Source organism: Tenrec ecaudatus, chromosome 14 (genome assembly GCF_050624435.1).
Source record: "Tenrec ecaudatus isolate mTenEca1 chromosome 14, mTenEca1.hap1, whole genome shotgun sequence".
NCBI lineage: Eukaryota > Metazoa > Chordata > Mammalia > Afrosoricida > Tenrecidae > Tenrec > Tenrec ecaudatus.
This window is the reverse complement of record NC_134543.1, coordinates 74756566-74776448: the sequence shown is the minus strand read 5'-3', so window position 1 is coordinate 74776448 and position 19883 is coordinate 74756566. Positions and strand designations below refer to the sequence as shown.

The window sequence follows — 19883 nt, the reverse complement described above, 5'->3', positions numbered from 1 at the left end:
GAAAAGTTTTTGGAAGACTAGAAAAAATACTGTATTGTCTTAATCATGCATTACACAAACAAAATCCTTAGTTACACCATAAAATTAAGCACATCTGAAAAAATAAAAACAGGGATGACTAGTCCAAACACAGCAGATTTCTGTCTCTTGATTCAACGATTTTTGTATCACATTTGTAATGCAAATAAAATTTTTACTCCGAATACTTTTAAACAAGATAGTTTGTTTGGAATCATGGTAAATCAAGATATTTCTCTGGGGGTCACCACCGTGGTTTACAACTTAAACTATAAAATATTCCATTTTTAGTCTATTTTAGACTATTCAGAGTCCCAAAGTAGATATACAGGGCCCTTTAGCACATTAATAAAAGGATATAAGGACCAACAAAAAGTGAAATAAATAATAGGCCATTAGCAAGATGGATAATCCTTGATAAATAAACTTGTAAATACAGTAAGATGTACAAAATATCACATAGTGATAGGATGCCAAGATTAGTTTGCTTCTTTTCTTTAAGAGTTCATCTGGAGTACTACACCCCACTGTTTCGTTTTAATACACTTGAATAGTCCTTGGTTTATGAAGACAGTTATGTGGTGATGAAGGTTAGCATCTTTATGGAAGGACTTAGTTGAGCTGTATTAGGTGAAAGAAGGAAAGTGTGTGGTTACACGGCAGCGGGTCAGTGAGATCTCTGTGTTTCAGGGTTGTATAATGCAGAAAAACTTCATACAATCTGAAGCACTGTTGTGACAGGCTAAATATATAAAAAGACTTATAAAAACTAGAATTTTATCCAAACATTTTGTGCAACTAATGCTAAAATATTTTAAGTTAAATTTTCTTTTTTTTTTTTAAAGCAAAATAAATTTAAAAGGGAATCTGGCATTCAACCAATAAACAGAAGATCACTAAGAGATGAGAAAAAGTTACTCTTGGAGCTTACTTCCCCCAACAAGAGCACCACATTCCTAACCCTAAGGCAGCACACAGAGTCCAAAGGAAAAGTCTTCTTGTAAGACCAGACTCCAAATTGGCTTAAAGACACCTAAGAAACAGACATATGCTCAGTCTTCTCCAGCACAGGCTGTAAATACCGGAGTCCTTTTTCTCTGTCCCGCAAAATACCGTAATTACAGCTAATGAGCCTGACATTATTTTTAAGATGTGATTCCCACCAATTTATGTCTGCCCCCCAAAGCCTTCACCCAGGCAAATCACATGTAGTGTCTTATCAGTAACTTTTCGATGGCAGTGATGCAGACCCTCTTTCTGTCCAAGCAAATCTTTCATAATGATACAAGTTTTTGGTGTATCACACAAATACTTTAGCAAGAGCATCAGCCCCTGCACTGGCGATATATGCTTTTGATGGGTGGAAAGCAACATCATAAATGGATTCATCCAATTTCTTCCTATGAGCTGTTATTTCTTGCACACATGTCTTGCTGTCTAAATTCCACAATCTAATGGAACAGTCATGACCTGTAAAAAAAACACCATAAATAAAGTTTGATATTATTAATTCTTTATAAACTTGAAAGGTGACATAGGAAATTTAAACTTACTTCCAGACATCAAATAGATTCCATTAGGATCGACTGCTAGACTTGTAACAGCATCCAAGTGAGCTACCATAGAATGGATCATTTTACCTAAATAAATAAATAAAAATACCGGAAATGGTTGTTTTCAAAAATTGACACGAGATCAGAAACCCAAACACTCCATTTTCAATATAAAATAGACAATCAGTACAGCAATCTACTTTAATTATGGTAAAATACAGGTAACATAAAATTCATTACCTAACCATTTTACAGTACACAAGCCAGTAGCATTCAGCACATTCACAATGTTGTGCAAGATCACAACAACCTCATTCCAGAACATTTCATTACTCCAAAAGGAAGCCCTATACCAGCGGTTCTCAACCTGTGGGTCACGACCCCTTTGGAGGTTGAAGGACCCTTTCATAGGGGTCGCCCATTGAATAACAATAGCAAAATTACAGTTATGAAGTAGCAACAAAAATGTTATGATTTGGCATCCTAACACAATGAGAAACTGTATTAAAGGGTTGCAGCATTAGGAAGATTGAGAATCACTGCCTTATATACCATTGACTCACTCTGGACTCCTACCTCTCCCCAGCACCTGGCAACCACCAATCTGCTGTCTTTTGGATTGGCCCACATGGTATGTTTCATATAAATAAGATCATGTGAATCATTTTCTTTGATGTCTGGCTTCCTTCATTTAGCATAGTCCAATATAGTGGTATTTTGAGAACTTTAATTCTAATATAGAACTTCCCGTACAGTTTCTCCTAAAAACAAGACATTTGGATCTCAAGAATTTGTCATGTCTGATAAATGATGAAAAATACAGGCATACTCCTTACCTAAAGATTCTTGGATCCACACATGATATAATAATCATTATGCTATGAACAAGAAAGGAACAGCGATACTCCAGACAAACCACTTTAGATTTCCCCTACAGTAACCAAAACACTGCTGTGGAAAATATCATTCAAATACCTTCAACAAACAACATTCCACAGCTAAATTTTAAAAGCTGTACTACACTACTTAAGTACTTTGAGAACATCAACTTCTGTAGCTGACAATGTAAGCTTTTGATAAATGGAAAGCAACATCATAAGGTGATTAATATAATCTGGGTTTATCATAGTAAATCCCGATACTTTTAATGACCATAGCTCTATTCAAATGCCTTGAATGCTTCTAATGGGAGATAGATGCCTTCTCCGAAAGTCTAGTTATAATCATTAGCCATGTTTCTGGCTCCCTATCATACTACACTGGAATAAGAAAATAGATTTACTGTAGCTACTCGTCATGGGGCCACAGGTGTGGACTTGAATACAAAACCACAACATACTAAAATGTTTAAAAGCACACTTTAAAAAAGTTAAGAACAAAATTATGCAGTCCCTGCCTAATTCAATTGCTTCTCATTAATACTAAGATTAATTGACAATAATTTTAGAAGTTATTTAGTGATAGCCAAAGAAACAAAAAAACCATTCAACACACACTCTGCTGAGTGCTCAAACTCAAAACTCACACTGCCATCATGGTGATGCCGACTTATCTAGACCCTATCAAGTGCTTAATCCAACATAACCATCTATTAACTTAAGAGTCCATTTGTCTCAATATATTCCTATAAAAGAACTCAGGATAAAACAATAGTTGACTTCCAGGAGGAAAAAACTTCACAAAGCTAATTACCAGGTACCATCAACACTCACTGCCATCAAGTTGATTTAATCCACAGCAACCCTATAGGGCAGAGAGCTGCTCTTGGGGTTTCTAAGACAGTAAGTCTTTACAGAAGCAGAATGTCTCATTGTTCTCCCGCAGAGTTGCTGAGAGGTTAGAACTGTCAACCTTCTAGTCAGCAGACCAATGTTTAACCCACAGTGCCACCAAAGCCCTTTTGGGAATCATTATCTTCTCTTAAAATATCAAATATATAATGCATACCGTAACTGTGGTGCTGTGAATCTTTTGACATGGCTCTTATAACCACATTCCTTTTAATTCATGCCCACATGACTGGTTCGAGACATGCACACTGGGCATACGGAGCTCTAACATGGGGAATGGCTAATTTTGCCACCCAGTGTGTGTCCAATGAGCCATCTGGAAGGCAGGTACAGGGATCTCACTACTATCAAGGAAGGATTACCAGGAATGGAGTGTATCCTTTGGATCCATGATTCCTGTGGGCTAAGACTCTTCAAATCAAGAGAAAGACGTTTGTAAACCAGAGGTGTAATGTAGATGTGGCAAAAAAAACAAAACAAAACAAAAAAAAAACCAGCAGGAGACAGAGCAGTGGGCTTCCCTGCAAAATGGGGTGCCAATGCTCAGGCACTTACTTCAGGGAGCTAAGTTTACTGACTCAGGGAGCCAAGTCAAATATCTTTCGGCTAAGGTTTATGGTGCAGTGCTGTGCCCTTTTGGGTAATTTCAAAGGAGTGCTAGCAACACTTTTTAACACATGCCAAGCAGGGCAGAGGCCAAGGGGCTACATGGCTAAGAGGGCAAGGAACACAGAAGATGTGCACACATATGGCTCCTGATTGGAAGAAATGTATCCTGACTATTTCTGGTTTTGAAGTGTAAGCTGTTAACACTCCTAATAAAGTCTCTAATAGTGAGATTGTCTGTGAGTACTTGTCACCACTGCAATTACCCATAAAGCACAGCAGAAAAGGAAGCAGTGCTCTGGGAGACACATGTCAAAACTGGTTTTAAAAAAACAAAGCGGGAGGGTGGAGGTGTGTCTGAGCTGTGCCTCACAGTAACTGGCTCGGTCTGACACTGACTCCCACCCTCCTACCCCCCTTGTCAAGTCGGAGAAGACCAGCCACTGCCTCGTGCCATTTTACAGTCACGCACATTCACCTACCTGGAGCTGACTTTGTTCTCCTGAGAATTGCTCGATTATCTCCTGTATCAAAACATCCATAGAGCCAAGCTTTCAACCTCTCCTAAGCAGTGAGCTAACAACTGTTCGTACTACCAACCCAGGAACTCCAATAAGGATATTCACAACATGGCAAACCAATCAATCTACATCCAAAGGCAGTTTTCATGGTACAGGAGAGCCACCTGTTTCTTTGAAGGGTGCTGTAATTTTCCCTGCTTCATGCAACCCTCTTGCCTGTGTCCTAACTAACTTCCCAATCTGATATCTTAAAATCAATTCAGAGTCTACTCTTCTTCAGAAGCAACTCGACAGCAGCTAACAACTCCTCCGCCATAAAGTCAATGACCCTTCCAGATGGGAACAGGGACAGAGATGCACGGGTAGACCAAGTGTGATGCTGGGCTTTCGCTGGAGATAACAGAAATAATCAAACTTTCGACTCTTTCATTACTATCACATACCTATAACTTAACACTTTTAACTATTTCACTAAGGATGAATAATTACTATTCATTTTATGGAATAAGATTGTATTAACAATGTAACGAACCAGCAACACCAGTTTATCTTACATACTAGAGTATAAGCCCACCTGAATATCAACCAAGGCACCTAATTTTACCACAAAAACTGCATTATAAATGTGCTGTAAAACTCTGCTTATAAATGAGTATATATGGAATGTGAGTTTATAGTTCATATTTTTAAATGAATTATTTTTCAAAGATAATCTTTGACATCCACATACGTAATAAACACAATTAACTGAATGTTGTGGTGTTTTTGGTTTTTTTGTTGTTTTTTATTACCCACCCCCACCCACCACTCCTGTTGTGGTGTTTTTGGAAGACAAATTGGTTAGTTCCGAATAGCCACTGCTACTACTTTCCTTCCCTGGTACGCCAATCTACCTCCCCTCAGAAAGAAAACACAATCCCATTGCGAACAGCCCATTGCAACACCATGTATTACACACTAGAACTGTCCCCTAACGTGTTCTCTGTTCTATCAACAGTTTACCTCTGTTGAACGGCCACTGATGGGTTTCAACTGACAACCTTTAGTTTGCCATCAGCTGAACACAAACTATATACACAATACTTGGGCTCCTTAAACCTTCCGGTATGGTATGTCTATTACTCAATAAATTGTATTGACAACGTTCCCTTAAGAATGTAAACCTTAATTTATAAAAACAACAACAACCACCTCTTTTTAGAAACACAGCAAGCACAGTGCTCTCTCTGCCTTGGCAGCAGAGACCATTGAACTCAAAACTCACTGTCATCCAGTGTCTCTCAACTCACAGAGGCACTGTAGGAAGGGACAACTGTCCCTGTGGGCTGCTTTATCAGAGTGGGAGGCCTCATCTTTCTCCCACAGAGCAGCTGGTGGGTTCACACTGCTGACCTTGCAGTTAGCAGCCTAATGAGCAACCTCCCCTTCATCGGGCACGCGATGACCCATAAGATCGACACCAGTCTGATTTATTTTAAAAGTGGTTCAAGAAATGATTTGATACGGTGTTAAAATTGAGAATATTCAGTCTGTTCCCAACTTGCTCTACTGAATTTAAATGTAATATGGCCTTAAAGCATTACTTGATTGAAAGGATATTATGTAAGATGCTAAGGATGACTATTTGTCATGTCCTAAAAACTTTCGAAGAGAAACCTGTAATTCTGATCGCCTTAACTAAAAAATTCATTGGCTAGAAATAATGCAGCATCAAACATTTAAGTTTCTTATATGGAACTCCTCCTTCAGTATTTCTGATTGCTTTAGGTTCCTTACAGAATCCTCTTTAGTGATAAACCTTCCCTAGTTAAGAGAAAGTAATATTCTATGTAGTATGCTACATGATTATTAACTAAAGCAGACCTAACCAGAAGGAAATCAAAACACTCCAAGGCTGACCTAAACCATGAATTGACATCTACAAAATTTCTTAGCTTCCTTATAAGAGAGTTAAGAGGGGCCGGCTCTAATCCCAACAACGTGGACACCTGCCCCTCCCCTCATAAGAATTTATTTCAGAGGACAGCACTGAATTGGCAGCTCAGGGAAAGGGACACGTCTGATCAGAGCACACAGGAGCAAATGAAGGGGGAGGAAGAGAGAATGGAGCACATCCTGGCCCACCAAGCCTTGAGAATGATATTCCCACTCAGAGCAGCCAATCCAAAAAAAAGACCTCATGGCCGGCCCCATTATGAGACACAACATGCCTCACTGACCCACAGACCTACGGGGACAACACTGGAGACATAGTGTAGGGATTCCGCCCGATCTGGTCAGACCACACTGAGGAAAAACTCTAAGGGTGTGCAACAGAACAGCAAGGGAACAGAGCAACGAAGTTCCCAGGGAATACCAAAAATACACCTTGGGGCTAGGGTTTAGCACCCCAACAGACTCTACTAGAAAACACTCCTAAAGACCAGCAAACAGTCCTTGAACTAACTACAAGCTTTTCTTTCTTGTGTTTTGTTTTGTCATTGGTTTGTTGTTGTTGCTTGGTTTTACTCTGTCTTGTTTTGTGCATGTTATTATCTCTGCAGGTCTGTCTATATAAGATAGGCTGATTGAACAATCTGGAGGAGAAAACAACAGGACCAACAGTTCCGGGGGGACACGGGAGAGGGAGAAAGGTACTGGTGTTAACAAACCCAGGAACAAGGGAACAACAAGTGATTCAATTCGGGGATGAGGAGAGTGTAGGAGGCCTGGTAGGGTGTGATCAAGGGTAATGTAACCAAGAGGAATTACTGAAGCGTAAATGAAGACTGGGCATGATAGTGGGACAAGAGGAAAATCAAAGGAAATAGAGGAAAGAGCTAAGAGGCAAAGGGCATTTATAGAGGCCTAAATAAAGGCATGTATATATGTAAATATATTTATATATGAAGATGGGGAAATAGATCTATGTGCATGTATTTATAGGTTTGGTATTAAGGTAGCAGATGGACATTGGGTCTCCACTCAAGCACTCCCTCAATGCAAGAATACTTTGTTCCATTAAACTGGTATTCTATGATGCTCACCTTGCCGATGCGATCGCTCAAGACAAAGCGGGTATATAAGCAAATGCGGGTGTAAAAGCTGATGGTGACTGGCTATCAAAAGAGATAACATTTAGGGTCTTAAAGGCTTGAAGGTAAACAAGTGGCCATCTAGCTCAGAAGCAACAAAGCCCACATGGAAGAAGCATACCATCCTGCATGATCACAAGGTGCTGAAGGGATCAGTTATCAGGCATCAAAGAAAAAAACATCCTATCATTTTGTGTTCACCTCCCTGATACGATCGCTGAAGACAAATGGGTGCATAAGCAAATGTGGCAAAGAAAGCTCATGGTGCCCAGCTATCTAAAGATATAGTGTCTGGGGTCTTAAAGGTTGAAAGTAAACAAGCATCTATCTAGCTGAGAAGCAACAAAGCTTACATGGAAGAAGCACACCAGCCTGTGTGATCATGAGGTATCAAAGGGATCAGGTATCAGGCAGGCATCATCAGAACAAAAAAATCCTATCGTTGTGAATTCGGGGGGGAGGGTGCAGAGTGGCGACGCAAAGGCCATTTATAGGCCACTGGATATCCCCTTACAAAAGGGTCTTGGGGAGGAGATGAGCCAGTCAGGGTGTGATGTAGCAACAATGAAAAATACAACTTTCCTCCTCTAGTTTCTAAATGCTTCTTCCCCACCCACTATCATGCACTATCATGATCTCAATTCTACCTTATAAATCTGCAAGTACAGTGGTACTGATAGAAACTGGAAACACAGGGAATCCGGGGTGGATGATCCCTTTAGGACCAATGGTGAGAGTGGTGATACCGGGAGGGTGGAGTAAAAAGGGGGAACTGATTACAGGGATCTACATATAATCTCTTCCCTGGGTGAAGGACAACAGAAAAGTGGGTGAAGGGAGACATCAGACAGTGTATGATATGACAAAATAATAATTTATAAATGATCAAGGGGTTCATGAGGGTAGAAGGAGCGGGGAAGGTGAGGGAAAATGAGGAGTTGATGACAGGGGTTTAAATGGGGAGCAAATGTTTTGAGAATGATGAAGGCAATGAATGTACAAATGTGCTTTACACAATTGGTATAAGTATGGATTGTGATAAGAGTTGTATGAGCCCCTAATACAATGATTAACAAAAAAAAAGATATAGAGCCTGGGGTATTAAAGATTTGAAGTTAAACAAGCAGCCACATAGCAGAGAAGCAACAAGCCCACATCAAAGAAGAACACCAGGCTGTGGGATCATAAGGTGTCAACGAATCAAGTAAAAGGCACCAGAAGACCCAAAACCTGTAGACAATAGGACATCCTCTCACAAAGGGTCATAAGGAAGGGATGAGTCAACCAGAGCACAGTATAGCACCAATGAAACACACAATATTCCTCTGGTTCTTTGAAGCTTCCTGACACCGCCCCCCTCATGACCCGTCTTGCCTCAGTTCTGGCTAGACCATAGCATTTACACTGGTACAAGTAAGAGTGCATGCACATGGAATCCAGGTCAGATATACCCATCAGGAACAAAGATGGGAGTAGCAATACAGGAGGGTAAGGGGAAAGGGGAGGAGGGGAGAAATGGAGAACCGATGGCAATGATAGATGTATAATACCCCCCACGTACCCCAGGGAATGAATAACAGAAACGAGGGGAAAGGGAGATAGTGTTAGGGTAAAATATGAAAATAATTTATCATGCATTGAGGTCACAGGGTGGGAAAAAAAAGGAGCCGATATATAAAGGGCTCAAATAGAAAGCAAATGTTTAGAAAATGATGATGGCAACATATGTACGAATATGCTTGATACAAATGATATATGGAATGTTATAAGAGATGTAAAAGCCCCCAATGATTTTTAAAAGAAGAAATGTGTTTAATGGGCCAAAAGTTTTTCTCTTGATTAAAAAAAATAATTTAACTCATTATAAGCATGTATATTATTGATTTGAAATTATTTTATTTGGTCACCTAAAGCTAAACCTCAATTAAATACAAAAGACTATAATTTTCTGTTGACCTCAGATTTATTAGTAATATGAAAAAGAATATTTAGATAACTTGCTTACCCGTTTTATTGTCAAAAAATTTGATATGTCTATCTTCATGGGCTGTTATTGTAACAGGAAGTGTGGGATGACTTACTACTCTGTTGATGTGATTACTGGATTGTAAACCTAAATAAAAAGAAAGACAATGCATTAAAATTCATACTTTCAATCAAAGGTTGAATAACTTCAGATGATTAAAAAATAATAATTCTTAAAAACTAAAGCATTAGAGTTTAACTAAATCATTTTACATGTATATAACTCTCATATATTAAATTTTAACACATGAATTTAATTTTATATGATACATGGCATTAGTTTAACTAAATCATTTTACATGTATACAAGAACTCTCATATATTAAACACATGAATTTAATTTTATGAGATACATGAGTGCTTCAAGAAATTCATGAAACCAGGACCAATGAGAACAGCGATACCAGGACGGTAAAGAGAAGGTGAGGGTGGGGGAGAAAGGAGGAACCGATCACAATGATCTATATAAAACCCCCCTCGGGGGAACAGACAACAGGAAAATGAGTGAAGGAGACATCAGTCCGTGTAAAATATAAATATATATAAAATCAAGGGTTCATGAGGTGGGGGGAAGTTGGTACGGATGGATAGATGGATTGTGCTAAGAGTTATATGAGCCCCAAATAACATGATTTAAAAAAAAAGAGAAAATGATGGCAACATATGTATAAATATGCTTGACACAATGGATGGATGCATGGAGAGCTGTACGAGCCCCCAATAAAATGATTTAAATAACCAAGAAATTCATGGAAAAATTACAGTATTTTTCAAATCTACTGTCCATTACATTTTGAAAGCACTTGACTATGTGTAAGGATATCTAAATAGGGTGAAGGAGGGATTAAGGGGAAGGAAACTTCTTGGAGGTTTAACTATGGAACTACTTAAAATTTTTATGTAATTGCAAAGTAACCTTTTTTTTTTTTTTAATGAAACTCTTGCAGCCTCTTTGTCAACCTCATCTCTAGAGTCTTCCCTTTTTTGGCAACCCTCAAAGTAGAGTATACTTTTCCATGCACTGGTCCCTCTTGATATGATGACATATCTAAGCACGTAAAATGTGGTTGAGTCTAAGGAACATTCTGGATGTAGTTCTAGAGGAGATTTGCTTCACTAGCAGTCCATTCAAAACCAAACCAAACCAAACTTACTGGCATCGAGTCGACGCTGACTCAGACGGTAAGTGTTTACAAGAGTACCCCATGTTTCTCCCAAGAAGCGGCGGGAGGGTTTTGGAACTTCAGGTTTTGTGGACTATAGTCCAATTTGGAACCACTAACAAAGTGTTCCTTTTTCAGTGCACGGTATGCTTTCAATATTCGTTGCCAACCCCATATATGTCATTAGTCATCCGTCTTTGTTGAAGAGTGTTGTCAAGGATTCCATTTTACATAGATTTATAATCAACGCTAATCAAAGCAATAGTGAAAAAGCCAAACCAGGTACCCCACTGGACAGATGTGCTGCAGAAGACTTCCTTAAAGTATTCAAGAGCAAAGATGTCACCTAGAGAACTAAGATGATCCTTCAATAAGTCGGAGTATTTTAAATCAGTCGTATGCATGTGAAAGCTAGACAATGCATAACGGAAGACTGGGGAAAACTGACATGTGAATTATGGCATCAAGAATATCCAAAAAGAACAAACAAATCCGTTTTTAAGAAAGTATAGCCAGCATGCTTAGACACAAGGATGGTGAGATTTCATCTGAAGTTCTTTGGACATGCTGTCAGGAAAGAGAACTCTGGAAAAGGACCTCGTGTTCAGGAAAGCAGAGGTTCAGTCAAAGAGAGAGGGATGGACCGACACACTGGCTATAACAATGCCTCAAACTAATTGTTAGACTGTTGTGAGGATGGTGCCACACCAGACGGGGGTCCATTCTGTTCAAGTACCACATGCACGAGGAGACTGAAAATACCAGGGCTTGTGTCAGGCACACTTTCCCCTTCGAAGTGACATCTTTGCAGCAAATCTGCCCAATGTACATGCCATTTGTCCAACATGCCGTTTTTATTGTTGCTTCTGTAAGCCATTGTGGATCCAAATAACATGACCCTGATGTTAAAGTTTACCATCATCTTTATCTAAAGGTTCATGCATATCCCTTCTTGGGAAATAAACAAATACAGTGAGTGCTTAAGTTGTTCAACATATTATTTATTACAAATAGGTTGCTGGTCTTGCAATTTGTCACTTGGCACCGTTTCTGTCAACAAGGCCAAAATTTCCACCTTCCCATACTATTCCTCTGTTTCCATCTTTCACATTTCAATCATGACCTTGACAGACTACAGAAGAGGGTAAAATATTCAATTCTTTATATTTGGCATTAGTGGTTGCTGAGTCAAGAGTCATACCAACTGATGGATAAGAGTATCATCTTATTGTTGGTAGCATTATACTTGAAGATAAATCTTGAAATATTCTTTCTGGAAATGATGGTGATGCCATTCCTCTTCATTTTGTCTTTCCTGGCAAAGTAGATCACATGACTGCCTGATACAAAATGGACAATACCAATGCATTCCATTTCATTTTTGTTGACTTCCATTTTTCCTATTATGTATACTTTTCACATTCCATGTTTCAACTATGCGTGGATGTCTCCGGTGGTTTCTTCTCATTTTGTCATGCCAAGCCAGCAAATGAGTATCCTAAATGTTTTACTTAAATTCATGGCATTAAAGTCAGCGTTACTTTCAGGAGGTAGTTCATCCCCAGTCACATTTTGATCATCCTCCAGACTATACATATCAGATATTGTTCTGTTGTAAGGTTTCACTACCACCTTTTTTCAGAACAAGATCTTCGGGTCCTTTATTCTGGTCTGTCTTAGTATGAAAGGTGCACACCACGGTGATCCTGCAGGTATTTAGAATACGGGCGGCATAGCTTTTGACACATAAGCTAACAAAGTACAACAAACAGAGATGAAGGTAGCATGAAACTTTAAAGCACAGTAATTGGATTGTACATCCTTAGTGGGTTATAAATCAGGTACAAACTAGTAATGCTAACTGAACTACTAGTGGTGATATTGGTTGCCATTCTTATTCTGAGAAAGTTGTACAAAAATCATTGGGATGAGTTAACATGAGAAATCGTTGACAGTTTTGTTGAGAATTAAATATTTACAGCATGCCTAAAAGGAGGTAAACAGTTATCAATGAGAGTAATCTGTAATGAATCCCAAATATTTGTATGAATTTATCAAGTGTCTTACTTTTATGAATTTATTAACTGTGAGCAACTGGAAAATATAAAATAGTGACCAGCCAGAAGTCAGGAGGGCCACAAGAACAAAGCAAACAGATTATAATCTCTAGTAACCACTTCCCAGTAAATACAATGGCTCCATCTAGATGAAATACATCAAAGCCCACATGGAAGAAGCACACCAGCCCATCTCACCACGAGGTATAGAAGGTACCAGTTATCAGACATCAAAGAACTAAAAATCATATCAGTGGGTGCCTACCTTCCTGATATGATCAATGAAGACAAACATGTGCATAAGCAAATGTGGTGAAGAAAGCTGATAGTGCCCGGCTATCAAAAGATAAAGTCTCTGGGGTCTTACAGGCTTGAAGATAAACAAGTGGCCATGTAGCTCAGAAGCAACAAAGCCCACACAGAAGAAACACACCAGCCTGTGTGACCAAGAGCGGTCGAAAGGATCAGGTATCAAGCATTAAGGAACAAAAAATCATTATCATTGTAAATGTGGGTGAGTGCATAGTGGAGACTTAAAGCCCATCGGTAGCCAGCCAATCAGACACCCCCTTACTGAAGGGTTGTGAGGAGATGAGCCAGTCAAGGTGCAGGGTAGCAACGATGAAACATAAAACTTTCCTCTACTTCTTAAATACTCCCCCACCCCCCATCATGATCCCAATACTACCTTACAAATCTGGCTAGACCAGAGGATGTACACGGGTATAGATAGCAACTGAAAACACAGGGAATCCAGAACAGATGATCCCTTCATGAGCAGTGGTAAGAGTGGCGATGCCTGGAAGAGGGTGGAGGGAATGTGGGAAAGGGGGAACCAATTACAAGAATCTACATATGGCCTCCTCCCTGGGGGATGGACAGCAGAGGGCGGGGGGAGACGTCGGACAGTGTAACATCACAAAATAATAATAATTTATGAATTATGAAGGGTTCATGAGGTAGGTGAGAGTGGGGAGGGAGGGGAAAAATGAGCAGCCGATATTAACTGGTAACTGGTACCTTCTATACCTCAAGTAGAAGGCAAATGTTTTGAGAATGACGATGGCAACAAATGTACAAATGTGCTTGACACAATGGATGTATGTATCGATTGTGATAAGAATTGTATGAGTCCCCAATAAAATGATTAAAAAGAAAAAAACAATGGCTCCTTAGTGAAATAGTTCATGCCAGAGCTGGGGCACAAAATGAACAAATGTGGCTAAAGCATCTTGTCATATTAGAATGCAAAGAAGCTATCAATGACTGCCAGGTCATGTATGTCAAAAGGAACCCAAAGCCAACTTGATTAAGATCCCACTGGGCAAAGATGAAAGAGAACAGCAATAAAAAACTACAACTGACTGAAACATTATCAAAAATACAAATGTACCTTTAAGAGATTATACTACTAAAAACCCAAACAATCAGTGATCATCTTTATAGGGTGCTTGGAAACCATTTCATTACTTGAAAACTGATAAACAAGGGATTGATCACTTTTCTAGCCTGTCATATGCAATTGCTAATAACTTCCAGAGTCAGATTATCGATAAGGGTACATTCCTTTTAATACAAACATCCCAGCTAATTAATGAAGAGAAAATGATAAAATAAGAAAATCCAAGAGCTAATGGAGCCAGGTAATTATCACCAAGACTCATAATATCTCAAAAAGATAAACTAGATAAAGTAGATATGATTTACATTCTCATAAAAGTTCACAAACTATGTAGTTTTGCCAAATACATTTTTAAAAAGCAAGGAAATACATAAAGGGGGAACCTACCAATGAAAGGAGAGACCTAATCCACCAACCACAATATACAGAACTAGCTAGAGCCCAATTTAAATGAACTGTAAAAACATGCCACACAACCCACCCGTACAACACTGGCCATTGGCAGAAAATTACTGGAACTAAACAATGAGTACATCCAGTTTACAATAGTATTCTCTTTATTTTCATATGTATTTCTATAAAAAGTACGTACATAATTACTGCCCTTGTTTTTACCTTTACATTGCTCCATCCATGGTGCCATCTCACATATCTACCCAAGCTTTAAAAAATGATCACAGGAAATGGCATAACATACGTAAATCCAATTATAATACAGTAAAACTCTGTCATACTAAATTCAGATAATAGCAATATTTAAATTTGCGATTAAGGAAAATCATGACAGAGTAGCTGCAATGATGAGCGCAGCACAGGAACCACTGTGAGCTAGCACAGGACCAGGCAGTGTTTTGTACTGCTGTGCACGGGGCCGCTATGGGTCCGCACCAACTCAAAGGCGCTGAACAACCATTATATTAGCTTTCTGAGGTGTCAACAAAGCGTGGGAAAACTCACCAGAATCTACTTGTGATGAAAGTACCACCAATGACTGTGATGTTTCTAAATCATAAATTATTGTACTACCAGTGTTGAAAGAGGTCACCATATGAGCTGGATCACAGCCTATAAAGTCAACTGACGTAGGTATTCCATGCTCTGAAAGGAGCACAAGAGATACAGTGTAAACATATAAAGTTTGAAATATCCATCTTGTCTTAAAGAAAATAATACTTTATTCTTGAAACAATGTTAATAGTAAAAAGGAAGAAACTATGCTAGGAAGGACATGATTATTTCCTGGCTACTTCAAAAGTGTTTACAACAATCATTTTTAACATATAAGGACAATATAACTAAGCAAAGAAAGGAAGGTGAAGCAGTTGGTAAGGGGGGGGGAACATATTAACTTGGGTTAAAGAAAACAACGTAATATACAAGAGGAAGAAGATCAATGAGAGGGGAGGGGGCAGTATAAGGTATTGAAGGTTTTAAGAAATAGTTTAACTTGATATGAAATCCCTATTCCATTTGCAATAAAATAAAAACTAAGACGAGCGTTCTTAAAGTGAGACTAGACATATGCAAAAAGTATGTTTTATGAATTTTTTTCAGAGAAGACAAAAATTGCTGAGTCTTTTAGTTACTTCTCAATTATAGATACTGAACAAAACCAAACATATACTATACTAACCTAAAATATCTTACAATAAAGCTTTGATTTTTTAAATCAAAGATAGTATTAATAATGTTTAAAAATTACTAAGAAATAAGACTAAACAATATATACATATTTCTTCACAAAGTAGATGCATGTAACCCAATTTGTACTACCTACTTAAGGATGCTATTTCAATGATTACAGCTGGACTTCACATCAATGTGCTTAGGGACATGGTGTGAAAATGTTAACAGGTGTGCTTGAAAAAAGTGATCTCTTCAATTTGGGGGCAGCCTTCGCCTGGAGTGAGTGGCGTGTCTTTCCTGCTGTCCTCAGTGGTAACCTCATTTGCCTACCCCACTAGTACAGCGGTTCTCAACCTTCCTAACGCCATGACCCTTTCAGACAGGTCCTCATGGTGTAGTGACCACCCCCCAACCAGAACATTATTGTCATTGCTACTTCATAATTGTCATTTTGCTACTGTTATGAATTGTCATGTAAATATCTGATATGCGGGTGTATTTTCATTGCTACATATTGACCATAATTAAAGCATAGTGATTAATCACAAAAATATGTCATTACATATTGTGAAATACTTATTTCTAATGACAAATAATTGAACTTTTGTCTTGAAGCATGGTGTATCATGAGTAAGTCTTCACGCCGAGTAATCATATGTGGGCCTATCTGCATGTAGGTGGACCCGCCTGGAGGTAGGTGGAGGAGCGGCATCTCAGTTCTTAAGACCATCGGAAATATATATTTTTCCAAGGCTTAAGGCGACCCCTGTGAAAGGGTCAGACAACTGTCGCAACCCAAAGATTGAAAACCACTGCACTAGTACATAGTAACAGTTTTATTTTTTATATGGGACATGACTGAAGAAGATATACTTGCAAAACACTTTTCTTGTGTAAAAACAACAACCTGTGAAGAAAGACTGTAAAGAGAACTGTAAAATTCATTCAAAATATCTCTTTGGAGCAGTAAAGAAATATTCATCTATTTTGTAATGTCTTTTCTAGTTTTCAAAATAAAAATTGCTGTTCTTCGTTATAGCCAAATTGACTTACCCCTGTTTGCATTGTAAGTGCAAATACATGGCAATTTTTCCTGTGGGTTCCATAACCTAACAGTGCCATCTGCTGAACAAGACAGTAACTGATTCTTTATGCCACTGTAAGCAAGACCCCAGACTGCATCTGTATGAGCAACTAAAGTGCCACCTAAGACATTTGGCTCTGAAAGAAAAACACAAATTAGTTAAAACTAATAATTAAAAAAACTGTAATTTAACACATAGTTAAATAAACATATCACACAATGCCATAAATAAGCCAAAATGTACAAATGATTGCATCTAAATGCTCTTAGTTATTCTTGCTTTTTAATATTTTCCTAATTTTCAATACGGAACACAGTTTTAAAATAGCTTTGAGATATATAATTCATGTATAATCCATACAATGTATAAAAATTAAATGGTTTCTTTACTATGCTCACATTGTGCAATTCAATCAATTACCCAAATCAATTTAATTTTAGAATATTTCTTTCTCCCCTATCACCCCACTACCTTCCCACAGCTCTAAGCAAAGTATGATCTACTACTGTGGTTAGACACTGTCCAGACAGTTCCAACTCATAACAACCACATGCATTAAAACATTCTTTAGGGTCGTAAGTGGGGGGCTAAAGGAGAGTCAAGTGTTATCTTGGGGGAAGGGGAAGGCAATATTCAATAAAGCGGTTGGCAAAAAATGATGGAGGCCAGGAAAGGCAGTAGGAGGAATGCAAGAGTTAGAAGCAATGAAGGTAAATGCTATCTAAGACATAATCGTGCAATAGTAGAGATCTACACGTGAATGCTTAGATAGATGCACAGGCTGCATAAGTGTTTGAGGGAGAGTGGATGGGGTCTATATCCACAGATATATGGCAGGATAGCTGTACAAGTGCAGTCATCTTTGCTGCAAATATGTCCATGAATGTGGTGGCACATAAAGGAGTTAAAAGTCAAGAAAACTTCTTAGACATAACAAGTAGTCTGGGGAGCAGGCAGGGAGGGGGGAAAATGAGGAGCTAATGCCAAGGGCTTAAGTGGAGAGCAAATGTTTTGAGAATGATGAAGGCAACAACTGTACAAATGTGTTTTAAACAATTGATGTATGTATGTATGGATTGTGGTATGAGTTGTTTGAGCACACAATAAAATGATTTTTTTTTAAGGACGAAGAAAAAACCCGCAAGTAGTCTAATGCATACAACTACCAGTCTCTACAACCCTGAAACCACAACAGCTAAATAGGGTTCAGGTACAACTGCCAATTGTGCTAAAAAGGATTACATCAGAAGGTCCTAGGAGAGTGAAAGGAAAATGTTGACAAGAACTCAAAATCATAAAAGCAACCACGCCTACTGTTCGAATGGAGACTAGCAGAGCCCTGACCATGTCCCGCAGCCACTCTTCAGGTCTGAATCACACTCATCTCAATGTGGCACGTATCGAAGAACAAAGTTCAGAGGGCTGAAAAAGGAGGAATGAGCCTCTCTGGGGGGTGGGCAATGGAAAAATGGTCGAAAGAAGGGAGACACCAGGCAGTGTAAGATAAGATAAAACAATAATTTATAAGTTATTAAGGGTTCCTGAGGGAGGGGGTACGGGGAGGGAAAAAAGGAAAACGAGGAACAGATTCCAGGAACCCAGGCAGAAGGCGAATTTTGGGAATGATGAGGACAATAAATGTATAGGTGTGCTTTGCACAATTGATGTATGTATGGATTGTCATTAGAGTTGTATGAGCCCCAATAAAATTATTTAAAAAAAAGAAAATTTATAAGCATACAGCTAGCTACCTTTGAAGGTTTGGCTGGATAAACAGATTTTGATGAATATGAAAATATACATTAGAGCTAATAGGTCTTAAAAGTAGCTTGACAAGAGGATTTCTCTCAGCCTAACTTTTTTAATTTACTCTGTTCTGCATTTAAAAGATGAGCAATTATTGTTACTTTAGCAATTTAGAGTCAATGTGTATTTCCAGTGTGTTTACTCAAAATGTTCAATATTTTACTCTTCCCAAAGGAAATAGCAAAGTGTTTTACAGATTTCCAGTTGTACAGGCTAAGTGAAGTTATACAGAGGGAACTGCTATGGATGAGCTGAAACAAAATGTGTATGAATTGCTAAATATAAAACTGGTGATCTTCCCTCTACACCTTTACCTAATTCACAATAAACAGTTTTATCCTGTCAACTATGTAAATAGGTAATAGAGTAAAGCAAGCACACACAGAAAAGCTTTGCCTACACCAAATTTAAATATATCAATTTTTTTCTGTTCTTCCTTCTGGTCCATACCATGTACATGCACGAGTCAACTGAAATCAATTTTGGGGGAAAAAAAAATTTTTGATAATGACAACAATGTTGCAAAAATGGCCTTACAAATATATATATTTAGAAATCTGCAGGACTTCTAAAACTGGCATATGTGAATCAGCGGGTTTTTATAAATCTAGAAGTTAAAAACATCTTACCGTCCAAAATGTTTTGATTTATACCCCTTACTGCCCCTATTTGTTCACCTTTCCCCTAAATACCACTGAAATGTACAAATTTATTAAGCCTAAAAGGTAAAATTTTTTCAATTTTTTTCTAAGCAGAACAGAAATTAACTTACCATATATACTCGTGTATAAGCCTAGTTTTTCAGCACAAAAACTGGGCTTCTGTGCTGAAAAACTTGGATTCGGCTTATACACAGGGTTAGTGGTACCCCAGGGAAGTGTAACATCTTGCACAGTGATTGCCATTTCTCCGCAGTTCATTCAAAGCCCCACTGACACTGCAGGGCTTTGAATGTTTGTTTACTCACATCTAACCACTGAGAGCCGTCCTATGACGTGGATGGCTCCAATTCGCAGAAGCACCCGCAGTGATTCACTTACGCTGGCAGCTGAACTGGTAAGGATGTGTCTGTGGCTGCGCTCTGTCTCTCCCCTCTGGTCTCTGTGTTAATTCACATCCTGCATTTCCCACCCTAGGCTTATATTCTAGTCAGTTTT

At 38.6% G+C, this 19883-nt stretch overlaps 1 protein-coding gene across 1 annotated transcript in view; it reads right to left on the bottom strand.

Annotated features, from left to right (window-relative positions):
* Positions 1-842: 842 nt before the first annotated feature.
* Positions 843-19883, bottom strand: part of STRN3 (striatin 3) — an 86962-nt gene continuing 67921 nt past the window's right edge. Inside the window, exons 12-16 of the mRNA XM_075532067.1 lie at positions 16889-17056; positions 15167-15307; positions 9568-9675; positions 1572-1658; positions 843-1488 (exon numbers count right to left, since the gene is read on the bottom strand). Of these exons, the coding sequence (XP_075388182.1) occupies positions 1319-1488; positions 1572-1658; positions 9568-9675; positions 15167-15307; positions 16889-17056 (674 nt within the window). The 3' untranslated portion in view covers positions 843-1318. The remainder of the gene's footprint in view (positions 1489-1571; positions 1659-9567; positions 9676-15166; positions 15308-16888; positions 17057-19883) is intronic.